At 33.4% G+C, this 15,572-nt stretch overlaps 1 protein-coding gene and 1 long non-coding RNA gene across 3 annotated transcripts; one reads left to right on the top strand and one right to left on the bottom strand.

Annotated features, from left to right (window-relative positions):
• Positions 1-5,225: 5,225 nt before the first annotated feature.
• LOC135848745 (uncharacterized) lies at positions 5,226-12,565 on the bottom strand. 2 transcript variants are annotated; one of them, XM_065368724.1, is made up of 2 exons: positions 12,461-12,565; positions 5,226-6,599 (listed from the first exon to the last, which is right to left on the bottom strand). In XM_065368724.1, exon 2 carries the CDS (start codon positions 6,576-6,578, stop codon positions 5,436-5,438), a length of 1,143 nt encoding a protein of 380 aa, XP_065224796.1. In that variant the 5' UTR covers positions 6,579-6,599; positions 12,461-12,565; the 3' UTR covers positions 5,226-5,435. The 2 variants fall into 2 exon arrangements, with proteins under 2 accessions (XP_065224796.1, XP_065224797.1); XM_065368725.1 differs by having other exon boundaries at positions 12,433-12,541.
• Positions 12,566-13,554: 989 nt separating this feature from the next.
• LOC135848466 (uncharacterized) lies at positions 13,555-15,006 on the top strand. The gene is made up of 3 exons (XR_010559353.1): positions 13,555-13,714; positions 13,838-13,976; positions 14,586-15,006. It is a non-coding gene; the product is annotated as an uncharacterized LOC135848466 (long non-coding RNA).
• The last annotated feature ends 566 nt before the right edge of the window (positions 15,007-15,572 follow it).

The following is a 15,572-nucleotide window of genomic DNA, read 5'->3' as shown; positions in this document are numbered from 1 at the left end:
AAAATGACCAAAGTAGGTGTTATGGAATCTCATTTCATACGAATTGGACAAATGACAAAATGCAGTAAGAAAGATTGAAAAATATGAATAAACCAGTAAATTCACTCTAAACGTCTAAACTGATAAAACTTCGGGTAAACTTTGAATAAAATTGTGTAAAAAAAGCATTGAAAACACGTTGAAATTACATAAAAATTGTCCAAATAAGCAATAAAAGCGATGTAAAAATGATCAACAATTTTACGAGTATCTGGAAAGTGGTGAAAATATTGAAAAACACGAAAAAAAAAAACATTATAAAATTAATAAAAAACCATCAGAATGAAATAAAACTTGAAAACGTAGTAAAATTACGTAAAAATAGGCAAAAAAAAGTACTAAAAACAAGGTAAATCATTAAAAGCTGGCAATATTTCTGCAAATTTGACAAAAATTATGAAAGTTACTTTCAAAAACACGCAATACTTTCAAAAACATGAAAAAAGCCACATGCAATTGTAGCAAAAATTGAGTAAACATCGTTGAAATTAGTATTAAAAATTACTAAAAATCAACAAAAAAATATGAAATTTCATTGAAGTATTAAAAACATGATGAAATGACGTAAAAATACAAGAAAAAAAAACATAAAAATAAGCATAAATTGAAAAAGTTTCGGCAGAACGAGGGGGGAGGAATTGCTCAAAACATCGTCACTTGAAAATGATTCATTGAAAATTTGCCAAAAAATAATAAAAATGTAAACTTCAGTAGAAGGCATGGCTGGTTTTTTTTAACAGTCTAAAATAATGCATTAGCGTACTCGAAAGCCCATCCAAAAATCTCAGCGGCTAAACTTAATTTTTATTTTTTTTTGGCATATTTTAAAATTCAAAATTTGGCTTAATCTTCTTGAAAACCACTCAAGATCATCAAACTGAAACTTTGAAATATTACGTACATCTCAAAACTACTTATTCCTACGGAGGGGGGGGGGATTGCGACCCATCATTCTCACAAGAGCTGATACTACAGGATTTGTGAATAATGAATTTTTTATTTTTCGCTTCAAAAAATTGCTGGAAAAAATTTAGATTTGAGCAGACTAAATCTGGTTGTGGAACTTTTTGCATAAATCGATTCAACAAAAACAATAATATATCTGATTTTACACGATCTGAATTTCATTTTGGTCTTTTTAATGGCAATTTTTCCCCAAACTAAGAATTCCAAAAATTTGCTGAAGGTTCCAGAACGAATTGAAACCACCACCCATTGATTGGGGTGGGGAAAAATAATGCATAGGTACCTACTCGTGAAATTTTGTATCTTTCTATCTTAATTTTTTTCATACAAATTGAGGCAGATTTGAATTTGTTAACAATTCCCAAAAATCAAAAAATGAAAATCCAGTGTCTCAAAATTACACCCAAGATTTATTTTTGGGTGTTTTTCTCATTTAATTTACTCAAACAGGTCGAGGGGGAGGTGAAACTTATGTTTTATACTCGTGTAAGTTTCTCGAAAATCACTATACCTAATTATTATTCTATCTCAAACGACCAATGAGTTCCCCACCAAACACCTGCAGAAATAGGTAGTTCACAAATTAATGTAGGTACTCAAACTCTGAATAGGCAACCAAACTAACCCAGAAGAAGATATCTTATCAAATTCACATGTGCATGATATGAAACACTTGAACGAGGCAATTAACTTGTAAAAAAAATGTAAGCACTGAATTCTTCCAGTAATTTTGAACAAAAACGAACCCAGCATTGATGATCGGTTTGCATAAGAAGTCACAATCAGATTATTAGATCGTAAACTTACCAGGCGAAGTCGATAGTCATACTCGGTAGAACATGTTAAACTTTCAAAAAAACTAAAAAGCACGTTGAAATATTCCAAAAAAAAAAAAAGACTAACAATGAATAAAGATAAGTTGGCCACAAGTTGATGATAATTGTGATAGTGCATCCAGTAGACATGTAGACTACTAACAATAAATCCAACAAAAAATCTGGCACACGATAAGTAAATCTCCACCCAAATTACCGTCCACCAATAAGAGCCCTTTTGAGGTCAACATTCCAAGTACCAAACATGGAATAATCCCTTCGATGTGACCCACTGACGATTCATAGGTACTTCATATTCGTATAGAAGCAGCATCTTCACTTCTTATCTAAAAGGATGCACTTCATGTTTTACTTTTTGTTTTTAAAAAAGAGCAATCTTGTATATTCACCTTGCTTGATTTTTTTCCACGTTTTCTCTTTCATTCTAAATTAATTACTCATTGAAGCGAGAATCGAAAGAGATTTACGGGTAAGATGACAGAGGATATTGTACCATTCGCTCGCAAATGTCAACCTAAAAGCTCTCATTATTTTGCGAAACGTCGTCGTAGCTTATATTCAACGTTTTTTAAATCTTTTCCCCTCTTGCCTAAATGTGTTTTTTCTTTCTTTCTTTCTTTCGTAGGTAATCTTTTATAATATGATGATATTTTTGTACATGGATGGCGTATACTTACTTCTTTTTAGTTTATTTCATCTTCCAAGATTTTTTTTTGCTTTTGTTTTTTTATAGCAGCATCAGCAGACGATTTTACTGAGGTTTATTGGACGCAGAAATGGTGTATTTTGAAAATTCCATTTTTAAAAAGACTCCAAATTAATGACCTAAATATACCTACACGCGTTTCTATGTGGTCGCTTTATTGTTTTACTTTGGGCTCCTTGCTTTTTTTTTTCAAGCTCTTTTCAAAGGGTGCTTACAATTATTTTATAAACGAGAAACGAAAAATATACCAGATACTTACCTGTCGAGTAGGTTTCATTTTTCTGCCGTCATCGTAAAGTGTATTACAATTTGGTCGTAATACACATTTTCCATTTTCCCCTCATGCATCATTGATTCGAGTATTTTTCTACAGATGCCCAGAAAAATAACATTTTTGAAAGCAGCATCTTTCTCTGATGACTGATGGAATGACTTAATGAAATATATTTTTAGTATCAGAAAAGCTCCAGCAGAGGGTAAGATAAAGGGGGCAGTTTCTTCGAACCTCAATTTCTTGATAAAAGGGCCCAGACCCCCCCCCCCCTCTCACAAGGGAACTTTTTGAGGTGTTCACCTCAGATTTGAATGGGACCGCGATTTTTAGAAAGAGCATGTTCTAAAACCCCCAAAATCCAAATTTTCAGCTGCCCAAGTTCATTTTTCGATTTTTGGCGAATTTTTGAAAATTCAAAATTGACTGTTTTTGGGGATCTATGCTTTTTTTCAAAAGTACGTACTTGATCAGTAAAAATGTTCGAGATAAGTCCTAAAACTGATATTAACCCCCCCCCCCCAATCCAAATTTTGCCATTTCCAGCCATTCTGGAGCCTCCAGCGCTATTTTTCAATTTCTCCAGAATTATGAATTTGCTCCAGAAGGCGTAAATATGAAGTTGGGCAGCTAAAAATCGAGTTGTGCGTTATACTCGATCTGTTTAACGAGTTTATCCACATTTGAGTCGATTTTGGGAGGGACACCTCAAGAGTGGTTTTTTGACCAACTTTTTTCATAATAAGAAATCCAAAAAAAAATCAAAATTTCACCGTTTGCGAGGAAATTTTCGAAATTTGCGCGAATCGCTGTATTTCCAACACAACAAACCCCCTGAGGCCGAGTTCCGCCATTTCCAGCCATTCTGGAGCCTCCAGTGCGATTTTTCAATTTCTCCAGAATTTTCAATTTGCTCCAGAAGGCGTGAATATGAAGTTGGGCAGCTAAAAATCGAGTTGTGTGTTATACTCGAACTGTTTAGCGAATTTATCCACATTTGAGCCGATTCTGGAGGGGACACCTCAAGAGTGGGTTTTTGACCAGCTTTTTTCATAATAAAAATATCCAAAAATTAAAGGGAGATCCAAGAAATGCTGGAAATGGCGAAATTCGCTCTCGTGTGGTTAACTAATGACAAAATACAGCGATTCGCGCAAATTTCAAAAATTTTCTCACAAACGAGGAATTTTTGGTTTTTGGATATTTTTATTTTGAAAAAAAGCTGGTCAAAAAACCACTCTTGAGGTGTCCGCTACAGAATCGGCTCAAATGTGGATAAATTCGTTAAACAGGTCGAGTATAACATACAACTCGATTTTTAGCTGCCTAACTTCATATTCACGCCTTCTGGAGCAAATTGAAAATTCTGGAGAAATTGAAAAATCGCGCTGGAGCCTCCAGAATGGCTGGAAATGGCGAAATTTGGATTTGGGGGGTTAATATAAGTTTTAGGACTTATTTTGAACATTTTTACTTATCAAGTACGTACTTTTTTAAAAAAAAGCGTAAATCACCAAAATAATCAATTTTGGATTTTCAAAAATTCGCGCGCCAAAAATCAAAAAATGAACTTGGGCAGCTGAAAATTTGGATTTGGGGGTTTTAAAACATGCTCTTTACAAAAATCGCGGTCCCGTTCAAATCGGAGGCGGACACCTCAAGAAGTTCCCACACAAATCTTGGAAGGGCGAATTGGAAACAACAATTTTTGAATAGTTTTAAATGTTCAAAAACGGTGATTTTTCACTTGACAAAAAATTTGAATTGTTCTATTGCGAGGTTGTAACTGAAATCCAAAATCCAAAATTTGTAATTTTTTTCATTCAAAAATAGAACAAAAAATGTTTGTTCAGAAAATACACAAAAAAATCATTTTCAATAAGTATACAAAAGTTTTAACATCAACATTTTGTTTTTTTTGGTATTTTTTAATGAAATTTCGCACTTTTTTCATCAGAAGTTGGCACTTTCTGGCTATTATGACTAGAATACCTTGGAGAGATGGGGGGGGGATTACAAGTTGAACAAGTTTATTTCTGATGAGAGAAGTCAATTTTTCTGCTCTCCAACTTTGATCTAGTCCGAGTGAACCGCGAAAACTTGTAAATTTTTGTAGGTGATTCGAGAAGTAAAAACCCATGGTTTTTGGCAATTCTTTGATTTTCCTTGCTTACACAATTTCTTCCCAACTTCCCCAAATTTCCCAACTTTTTCCAACTCACTCAATTTTTTCCCGAAAATTTTCAACTTTTCGCCTGAAATTTTCTCGACCTGCCAAATCGATTGAAAACTGTTTCAAACCGTTTTGAGCAGTTTTGATGCCTTCAGCAGATTTTTGAAACTTGAAATTCCCATAAAACTATTATCAAATGCAGTTGGAAAACCGAAAAAATAAGAGTTTAAATTATTCAAAATATTCTTCTTTAAAAATAGACAAATAGGTACACTTAAAACATAGGTAGGTACAAATGTTCTTACGAGTATGTTGCGCTCTGATATGTTAATCGTAATAAAACAAAGAAAGGCTTGAAGCATGGATTGAAACAAACTTCTGGAGCTGAAATTTTTAGTATCGTATAATACTTTTTAGTTAAAATTAACTAATTTAGGCGCATCTCTATTTAGCCTTGAAGCACGATATAATGTCTGATATTAGTATAGTGCAAATGACTATGCCTGCTGCGAGCATATTATGAAATTCATTCATTCCCATTGATTTCTTAATAACGGGTGATTTTGCTTGACATTTCTTAGCATCAATTTTCTTATCCATTCCCATTGATTTCTCAATAACGGGTGATTTTGCTTGACACTCCTTAGCATCAATTTTCATATCCATTTCCATTAATTTCCTTCTTCTTTCTACCTCTTCAACATGGGAATGTGCTGAATGATATTTCAACAAGGCATCTGTCAACTCACTGCCTGTCTCGTTGATAAATGCAGCGAGCTGTTTCTCGTCCAGTTTTGGTAAGATGAACCTAATAAATGAGTCTACATTGTGCCTAAATAGTCTTATCGCAAATCGTATTCGCCTTGGCGAGGGTATACGATTCCAAATGTATTCAGCTGATGGTCTATTATAAGGCATGCAATGTAGAAACACAGTTTCACCAATAGTGTCGCCAATAGGTGTGATCATCATCATTTGCCATTGACACACACGATGAATTCTCATATTCCATTCTGTCTCCAAACAGTGAACCCAGTAAGAAAATTGCGGGCTTCTGTCAAAAATTATAAAAGTTGAGTTTATTTTTTCGTGTACAGACGGCCAAATTCGTCTAATATCGTTTTCAAAAAAGTATGTACAAGCTATGATGAATTTATCGGTCTCGCTAAGTTCATTACAATGCATCATACGTTCGGCAGTTCTGGTATAATTAATTTCGCCGTTGAAATCGCATACAAAATCATCGAAGTAATTCAAAACGTTGTCAAACATGTCAGTGTACAGAAGATTGAATATTTTGTGATGATGCTGCATCGACCAGTCATCCAACGAAGCTCCAAATCTCGCGATATATTGATTAATTATTATATAAATTAGGGACGGTAAATCTGGGAGCACTGTTTTTATGGAGATAGGATGGTATCTTGGAGAAAAACTTCTTCGAATCTTGCGATTAATACGCAATTCATTGCGCCATATTTCCAAGCTAACAGAAATAGCTGACAGTTCTTGTAGCGATGCTGGAGTCGGATTAATAACATCATACACGCCGAATATTATTTCATCCATTTCTAACTTTCTGACCATCGGTTCAGCTTTACTTTGAATCTGAAATCATACGTAAGGAATGAAGTTAATTTCAATAATTTACTTGAATAAAAATACCCACTCTTGCATTTGGCCATACGCAGGAGAATGGATAAAAAATTTCCAAGTGGATAATTTCAGAATTTTGATATTTACTCAAAATCCATCTCGAGAACCTCATAATTTTTTTTATCTTACTATAATAAAGGAAATTTTACCAGGGATGCAAATCGGAATTTTCATCCAATAACCATGAACCAAAATTTAAAAAAAAATTGGAACTGGAACCCCTAACCGGAACCCAAATTTGAAATTTGTATTTCTCCAGCCCTTTACTGGTACCCTTATAGTCCGGCATATGGCAATAGAAGTAATTGCACCCCCCCCCCCGCCGATCCTCCGGGACAACTTTTTTCTTAAAGGGGACATCCTAAGGAACATTTTAAAGCAAAGTTGCCAAAAAAAAAGTTGGCCTTACTTACAAAATGGCGGCCATTTTGATTGACAGGTCAGCCAAAATCACTGATTTTGCGTTTTAACATAGGACTTGCACGAATTTTTTCAAACTTTACAAAGGTAGATCGAAAGATCATGCAAAAATTTATCACCTGTCAAAATTTCAAGTGCTAAAGTGCGTTTTTCGATTTTTGGTGAATTTTTGAAAATCCCATTTTGGCCAAAAATGAGGGAAAAAATCAAAATTTTACCAAATTGACTAAGAACGCTTAAATTTGGAATATACCTACCCTATTGTCGACATGCCAAATCGATTGGAAACGGTTTCCACTCATTTTGAGCAGTTCTGGAGCCGCCGGCAGATTTTTTAAGCAAGAAATTCCCGCAAAATTCCATCAAATTGAAGTTGTAAAGCTGAAATTTATTCTAGAAACTAATTTCAATACGTTACGAAGTACTGCTGGTGAATTTCAAGTCGTTTTGGAGCCTCCTGCGGCATTTTGAAAATTCCTGAAACCTCCAGCAGATTTTTGAAACTTTGAATTTTCACAAAATGTCATCAAATGGTGATGGAAAGCTGAAATTTACCCTACACTCCATTTTTAACACCCTCTGAAGACGACTTCAGGTAGGTTCAAGTAATTTTAGGGCCTCCAGCAACTTTTTACGCTACGAAGTTGACTGCTGGTGAATTTCAAGTCGTTTTGGAGCCTGCAGCAACTTTTTGAAAGGTTGTATGACGTTTTTTTGGAAAATTGAAATTTCCTAAAAGTAGCTGGAAGCTTCAAAACCATTTGAAACCACCATGTAGTCCGCGAAGTAAATTTCAGCTTGCCAACTCCATTTGATAAATTAATGTTGGGGAAATTTCAAGTGAAAAAAATCTGCTGGAGGCCCTAAAATTACTTGAACCTACTTGAAGTCGTCTTCAGAGGGTGTTAAAAATGGAGTGTAGGGTAAATTTCAGCTTTCCATCTCCATTTGATGACATTTTGTGAAAATTCAAAGTTTCAAAAATCTGCTGGAGGTTTCAGGAATTTTCATAAAGTCGCTGGAGGCTCCAAAACGACTTGAAATTCGCCTGCAATACTTCGTAGCGTATTGAAATTAGTTTTTAGAATAAACTTTAGCTTTACAACTCCAATTTGATGGAATTTTATGGGAATTTCGAGTTTCAAAAATTTGCTGGATGCTCTAGAATTGCTCAAAACGGGTTGGAACCGTTTCCAATCGATTTGGCGTGTCGTAAATAGGCTATATCCCAAATTTCAGCTTTCTTAGTCAATTTGGTAAAATTTTGATTTTTCCCCTCATTTTTGGCCTAAATTCGATTTTCAAAAATTCACCAAAAATCGAAAAACGCACTTTAGCACTTGAAATTTTGACAGGTGATAAATTTTTGCATGATCTTTCGATCTACCTTTGTAAAGTTTGAAAAAGTTCGTGCAAGTCTTATGTTAAAACGCAAAATCAGCGATTTCGGCTGACCTGTCAATCGAAATGGCCGCCATTTTGTAAGTAAGGCCAACTTTTTTTTTGGCAACTTTGCTTTAAAATGTTCCTTAGGATGTCCCCTTTAAGAAAAAAGTTGTCCCGGTGGATCGGCGGGGGGGGGGTGCAATTACTCCTATTGTCATATGCCGGACTATTAAAAAAATTTCGGTGAATTAGGGTTTTTAATACTTAATTTTTTTATTTTTTAAAAATAGTTTACAATTCCAAGTTTCATTAGTGTAGTGCTGGAGTCTTATATCAAAATTATTAGGGTCAATTGTAAATTCTTTCAAGTCATAGAGAAGTTGATGGTTTTTATTGCCATTGCTTCTATGAAATTTGAGATGAATAAAATCCCCTATGGTATTTTGAAACCATTGGTATTTTTTTACCGGGATTTTTTCTCATAAATTCGTTCGTTTTTTATTTGAAAAATTTTTTGAATCAACTAAATGAAAATGCACGAAAATAATGAATAATGATGAATTTTTCATTTTCTGTAGTCTGAACTTTGTTTGGATTTTCAGAGTTTAATTAAGGGGGACAGGGTTGCCAAGAAGACTATATAGTCTACTTTACATGCTTTGTCTACGTGTAAACAACGTTACTGTAGACATTGTAGACTATGTAAACTATGTAAACGACAAAGTAAAACTGTTTTCTGTTTTAGAATGAAGCCTTTTTTACATGGATTTTGGCCGGAAGATTTTAAAAATTTGTGTTTAAAATCCAAAAAGTGTTCAAGAACGAGATTCAAAAAACATCCAAAAACTAGATTTTTGAGAATATGTGTGAAAAAACATAGATACTTACCTACTTGACAAAAAGCAATACTTTTCAGTTTTTGGCAATTTTTGGAGGAAAAACGACTTTTGGATAGGTAATTCTTGAAAAAAAGTGAAAATCTTTAGCAATATTTTCCCAAGTTTTCCCAAAAAACGAGATTTTTTTGCATTTCTTGGGTGAAAAAATGAAACTTTAGAACAATTTTTAGAAAAAAGTGAGGCTTTTCAAAGTTTTTGGCAATAATTTGGCTGAAAATACAAGAATTTTCATCAATTTTTGAAAAAAAATGCGAGTACTTTATTTTTGACAACTTTTGGAAAGGAAAAAACTTGAAAAAAGCAAACCTGACAATTTCAGCAGAACTAGATATCGTCAATTATTTGTAAGAAAATTATATTTTTTCACAATCTTTCTCGAAAATACAAGATTTTTTTCTTCAACTTTTCAGTTAAAAAGTGAGGGTGATTTTTCGCAAAAAAACGACAATTTTTGGCATGAAGGGAGATCATTTGGGAATACACAACTTCGAAGTTGACATACCTTACACGTAGTCTATGAGAAGTCTACTTTAAATGAAGTTTACATAGATTACGCGACAAACGTAGACTATGTAGACAAAGATAGTCTACATGTAGAGAACCAACCCTGAAGGGGGACCACTGTTTATTTTTGAGAAAATAGACAATTTTACAGAAGTGGTTTCAAAATGGTCTCATTCAACAAAATCTCATCAACCTCTCTCATCTCATCTCATCATCAATCATTCATCTTTCAAAAGTGAAAAAAAACTCTTTGTATGACGTCACACCGAAGTCAATCAAGGTTTCAACTTATTTTCGTGAATCAAAAAACTTTCGTGATTCCAAAAATTTTCCAAGTCAGTTTCTTTCAAAAAAACGCAAAATTTTCAAACACTTTTGAGGGTGCTACTTCACAGTCGAAGGTACCTATGGAAATGTCAAAATTAATTCGCGGGTTCAGTTGGAGGCCCCTGGCGGATGCACCGAATGGGGCTCGCAAAATTTTAGCCCCCCGCCCCCCAACGAATCTTTCTCCTACCGTTTTTTTCTTAGGTTTGGATGCTTATAAGCGAGTTGTAAGACAATTGTTTTTTAAATTTTTTTATTCACTTTTGCAAAAATAAGTCAACTTACACCAAGATGGGTTCATTAGAAAATTGTTATTATGTCATTTTTGAATTTTTGGAAGCTTCAAATTGGGATTTTTTCGGTTGAAAGATGAGAATTGGCCCACAGCAAAAGCAAAAGCTTTCAAAAATTCAGTTTAAGGAGGTAAAAACAATATTTGAAAACAATTTGTTTATTTTCTTTGATCCAAAATTTTAAAATTAGAATGATGAGTTTTTAAAAATTTTAATTTTGAAAATGAAAAGTCAACAGAGTTGAGTGAAGCTAGGGTAGGGCTCGTACTCGATTTTTCCTCAATTTTCTAATCGAAAATGCTCGAAAAAGTAACCAAAAAGTAATTGGAAAGTAATTAAAAAGTAGGTACCATAGCCAAAAAAATGACAAAATGTGAACAAAACATTTTAATACAAATAAAAAAAAAATACAAAAAATTGAAATATATTCAATTTTGAAAAGTTGAACTGTTTCGAAACTTTTGATGAAAAATCGAGATTTTTTACAATTTTTTGGTATAGCAAAGTCAGAAAACGAGACTGACAATTTTAATAAAAGAATGGTTTTCTGACAGGTTCTAGCAAAAAAGCAATACATTTGGACAATGTTTAAAAAATAATAATAAAATAAAAACTCAAAATTTTGTTGAAAAGACTATTTTTAGAAATGGTGTTAAAAAGTGAGGATTTTTTTACAAGTTTTGTCAAAAAGCATGGTTTCAACAATTCTGGGAAAAAGAAGAACATTTGTGAGAATTATTGGAAAAAAGAAATACCTACTTTGGCAATTTCTGGCTTTTAAAGGAAAAAAATTTTAAAGCAAAAATGTGATAATTTTAGTAAAAATCAGCAATTTTTGAAAATAAGAAATTACCTAATTAGGTGTGTACATTTTTTTGCATTTTTTTTTCGAAAAGTGAGATTTTTCACTTTGCAACTTGTGGCAATTTTATGTAAAAAAGGCTTTTGAAGTTTTGGACAATTTTTGGGAAATTTTTTTTTACAATTTTTAGCAAAGAACAAGACTGACTATTTTTAGGGTAAGGCACGAATTTTTGGCAATAATTGGCCAAAAAAATAGTACTTTTTCGCAATCTGTGTTGAAAAGTGAAAGAAATTTTTTGGTCAATGCCTAATTGGTACTTATTTCTTTAAGGCCAAAAATCGGGATTTTTTGGTAATTTTTAGAAAGGGCAATGAATACTTCTTGAATTTTTTTTAGCAAAAAGTGACAATTTTTGGCAAGAAACGAGGCTATTTAGAAATTTTGACAGAAAGTGAGATTTTTAGCTATTTTTGGCCGAAAGGTAGACTTGTTGATCAGTCCACCACTGAGCAAAAGGTTCAAATTTTGTGAAATAAATGTTTAATGCATAAGAGAAAGTGAGAGAGAGAGAAAAACAATTCAATGCATTTTTGCAACAACATATTTACGGAGCACCGGCAAGCAAGACATCATTAATGAACAATGGTCTATCCCCCTCCCCCCAGTTCTGTTTCACAGTAAGGTGGTTGAATAAAAATCCACCCAGTGTGTAAACACAACGGGCAACATGTTGCTGGAGAATGCATGCAGCAGAAGTGGCTGTCGTGGCAGCTTCTGACCATTGACCATAATAATCAGTTCATAGAGGGTTATGATCAATGTAACCAAGGTAACATATATTCATCCCTAGCACAACACAGAAGACAACAACAACAACAACAAAACTATTACCCTATGTACCTGAAATACATTTACCCACACAAACAAAACACATGCAAAAAAAATTCTGAGAAAATGCAATTGTTTCTCATCGCCATCGTCATGCTCACTCTGTTCAGAGCAAATATGCCTGAGGTACCTATTAGCCTAACTCGAGACCCTTGATTATGTGTAATACATAATCAAGGCTCGAGACTAATCCAAACAGAATTTCCCTATCTATGCTAAAATTTGCCAAAACGTGATTCAATAAAATGAAGAAAATAACTTACGAATCAATTTACAAGATTAAGTACTCACTAATATTGCAACAAAATTACTAAATTCTTAATAGGCCATCAGCCAAAAAACACGTGGACTTGCAACTCGCGGATATGGGTCTAAAAAGAATGAAAACCAGTTGAAAGAAAGGCACGTTCTCAGTTGAGAAATTGAAATGAATGGGACAAGTACAGGGAGGGTAGGGGAAGGCCCGGAAAACCAGTTTAAGGGATGAAGGGTGAAGGGTAGGTTTACTGTAGTGAAGTGTTTAGATTAGGTTCGCGAGAGTAAAAAGATAAATAGGAAGATTGTGGTTAGGCAATTTTATTTTGGGTGTAAATCTGCAGAATTAACATACGACGAGTAAGTCGATAAATTAAAATTACCACAGCCGTTTGCTTGATTCAGTGAATCATTCGCGAATGGACTGTGGAATTTTCGACGAGTGAGGGGCGTCATGGAAAAAGGGCCTTAGTCAATTTTTTTCACTGATTTTTACAACTTCAAATACCTAAGTAAACTTGAAATTTTTTTCTATGAGCAAACATTTTCCAATTCTTTTTTTTTCATGGAAGAACACTTCAATATTCACCGAATATGGTGGAATTTATTTTAAAAAATAGGTAATAACAATTTTACATATATTTAGAATTGTAAGAATCAAAAAAAAAAAAAGTCGACTAAGGCCCCTTTTCCATGACGTATTCTTTTATCATGATTCGTAGGTGAAGAATATTTACATAATTTAAAATTTGATTTTGATTAATTGATTTTTGAATAATTTGTGAATCATCCACATTCATGAATTGAGGAGAAACCTTAGCTTATTTTTTCAACTTATTTTACGGCTATAGGTATACCTAGATACCTAATTATACCTATTAACCAATGAGTCTATTATTTACGAAATTTCTACCACCTGGTAGGATCTAAATTCCAATCCAACGTGAAGATAGATAATTTTATTTTTATTAATGAAAATAATCTCGTATTAATCAATTAGGCACATCAATTTTCGACCGTATTTATTTACCTATCAAAATTACTTTTTGCATGGTATGAACTCTACACTGACAGAATTATCAAAAAAGATAAATGAAAACTTTCCAATTAGGTACAGTATAGCGATCTACTACACTAACATGTAAAAATTCAAATTACATACGTTTAAGTATTCATTTATTATACAGCCTCATCACCATGCACATCAACACGTATCACGTTTTTTTCTTACTACTCTCCTTCTGGAACTGCATATTTTTGAGCACTCAAGGGCTAATTAAGAGTAATGAAGTAAGTACTTACCTAGATATACCTTTAAATTTCATCTTTAAATTGTTCTCAAGCGGTACTTTAATTAAATCAGGCTATGATTAAAGTTTAAAAAGTGGTTGATGTTTATTCATCCCATTTTAGAATACTGCTGGTGAGGAAGAGGTGACCAACATGCTTCAATTTAAATATGAAGCGCTGAAACGGCTCGGTATTACTCCTCCCCCGGGTTTTACACCATTTGGTCTTACGAATCTGATAGATTAGCACCTACAGTAAAGCAGTAAGTGTTGCACATTTATTTTATTTTCTCACGAGGTACATTAGCTAGCTACCCACCTATACAGCTCATAGTCTATTAAGCAAAAGTGTACCATATCCACTGAAAATAGGACAGATTGAATAAAAACTTATCAGTTCGTAAATTTTCTCAAAAGGAAATTAATGTGAATGAAGATTTCTGGCATTTGATTTTATAGCTAAGATGATTAGAGAGTGTCTATTTTTTGGGTGACGAGTTGAAAAGTGGATTTTTTCACAAGTTGAAAAATAGCAGATTCTCAAAATGCAACTTTTTGGAACGGTGCCATTTTTTCGAAAAGTTAGGTAGTCACGAGAGTGAACAAAATTACGATTTTTTCGAAAATGACTCCTCTTAGAACACGCATAATTATTTTCTGAGGTAGAGGGTTGGAAAGGTCAAAACAAGAAATCAAGTTGAAATTTAAATTTCGTGTTCCCCACTACCTCTCCCCTCCCCCGCGATCCGAAAGAATACTTTTTGGCATACGTGTTTTGTTAATTGCTTAGATTATCTACTCAAGAGTACCTTACCTACTTATTTACGTAGATAGGCACTTAATTAAACAATAAACATTCAATATTTTTACAGGCATCTTCTACATCAAATTCATGGTCGTGCTGAGCTAATTACAATAAAAACCGATTAAAATGCCAGGTTCTGGACACTGAATTAACGACTTCAAATTGAACTCCATCCCATATCTTTGGTACATGTTTTACTCAGATTTATTACAATATGTTTATACTTTTTTTACACATTTTTTTTTTTTTTGCCAAATTTCTCTAAAATTTCACCAGTTCTTGTGTTTACAAGAAGTTTAAATAACATTCAAAAATGATTCACATACTATAGGTAACTTACTTTGAAGTAATTTTAACGACAGTTTGTACATATAAAGGTACTTAAGTGTAAGTTTGGTCGAATTTCTAACAATTCGAAAAATTCTGTCAATATTTTAAGTAAATATTATTCAACGTTCTGAGAAAATATAACACAATCATAACTTGAATTTAATTTATTATTTATGTACTTACATATAAGTAGCTAACAATAAACAGACAGAGGCTCACTCATTAGCCCAAATGAAAATCGTTTTTCTTCACCATGACACGTTACCCACGTCTAAATCACTCAAAAATATCGCTTTTACCTACTATGGTAGTGATATCCAGTCAAAATTTATCCAAAATGAAATTTTGTGGGCCCAAAATTTTCAAATTTTTTTTCAAAAATGTGATTGGGCAGCTACAATTTTGGAAATCATATTTTCTAATCACGAGCCTTATTTCCTGAAGTTTGGGCACAAATTGTAGAGACAGATTGTGATGTATTTTCAGTCGCGTAAGCGAGAGAAATTCATTCTGCCTCTAGTCAACATTAGAAATAGTTCCGTAATACGACATCTAGCGGATTAATTCTCTCACAACTTCGTATCGTGAGAAATACGCTAGAGAAACCAGTCATTTGGTGACTCCCGATGATATCGCACCTCGGGAGTAACAAGGTCACATCTCAAAAAAAATTGATTTTGATGTTTTTGCATTTTTGGGGTTTGCATGACCCCCTGCAACCAAA

Source organism: Planococcus citri, chromosome 5, assembly GCF_950023065.1.
Source record: "Planococcus citri chromosome 5, ihPlaCitr1.1, whole genome shotgun sequence".
Lineage (NCBI taxonomy): Eukaryota > Metazoa > Arthropoda > Insecta > Hemiptera > Pseudococcidae > Planococcus > Planococcus citri.
The sequence above is the reverse complement of the archived record's forward strand: the minus strand, read 5'-3'. Positions and strand labels throughout refer to the sequence as shown.

Bases quoted from the DNA above. Each gene is read 5' to 3' on its own strand.
- LOC135848745 (XM_065368724.1), bottom strand. From the start codon at position 6,578: ATGGTCAGAAAGTTAGAAATGGATGAAATAATATTCGGCGTGTATGAT.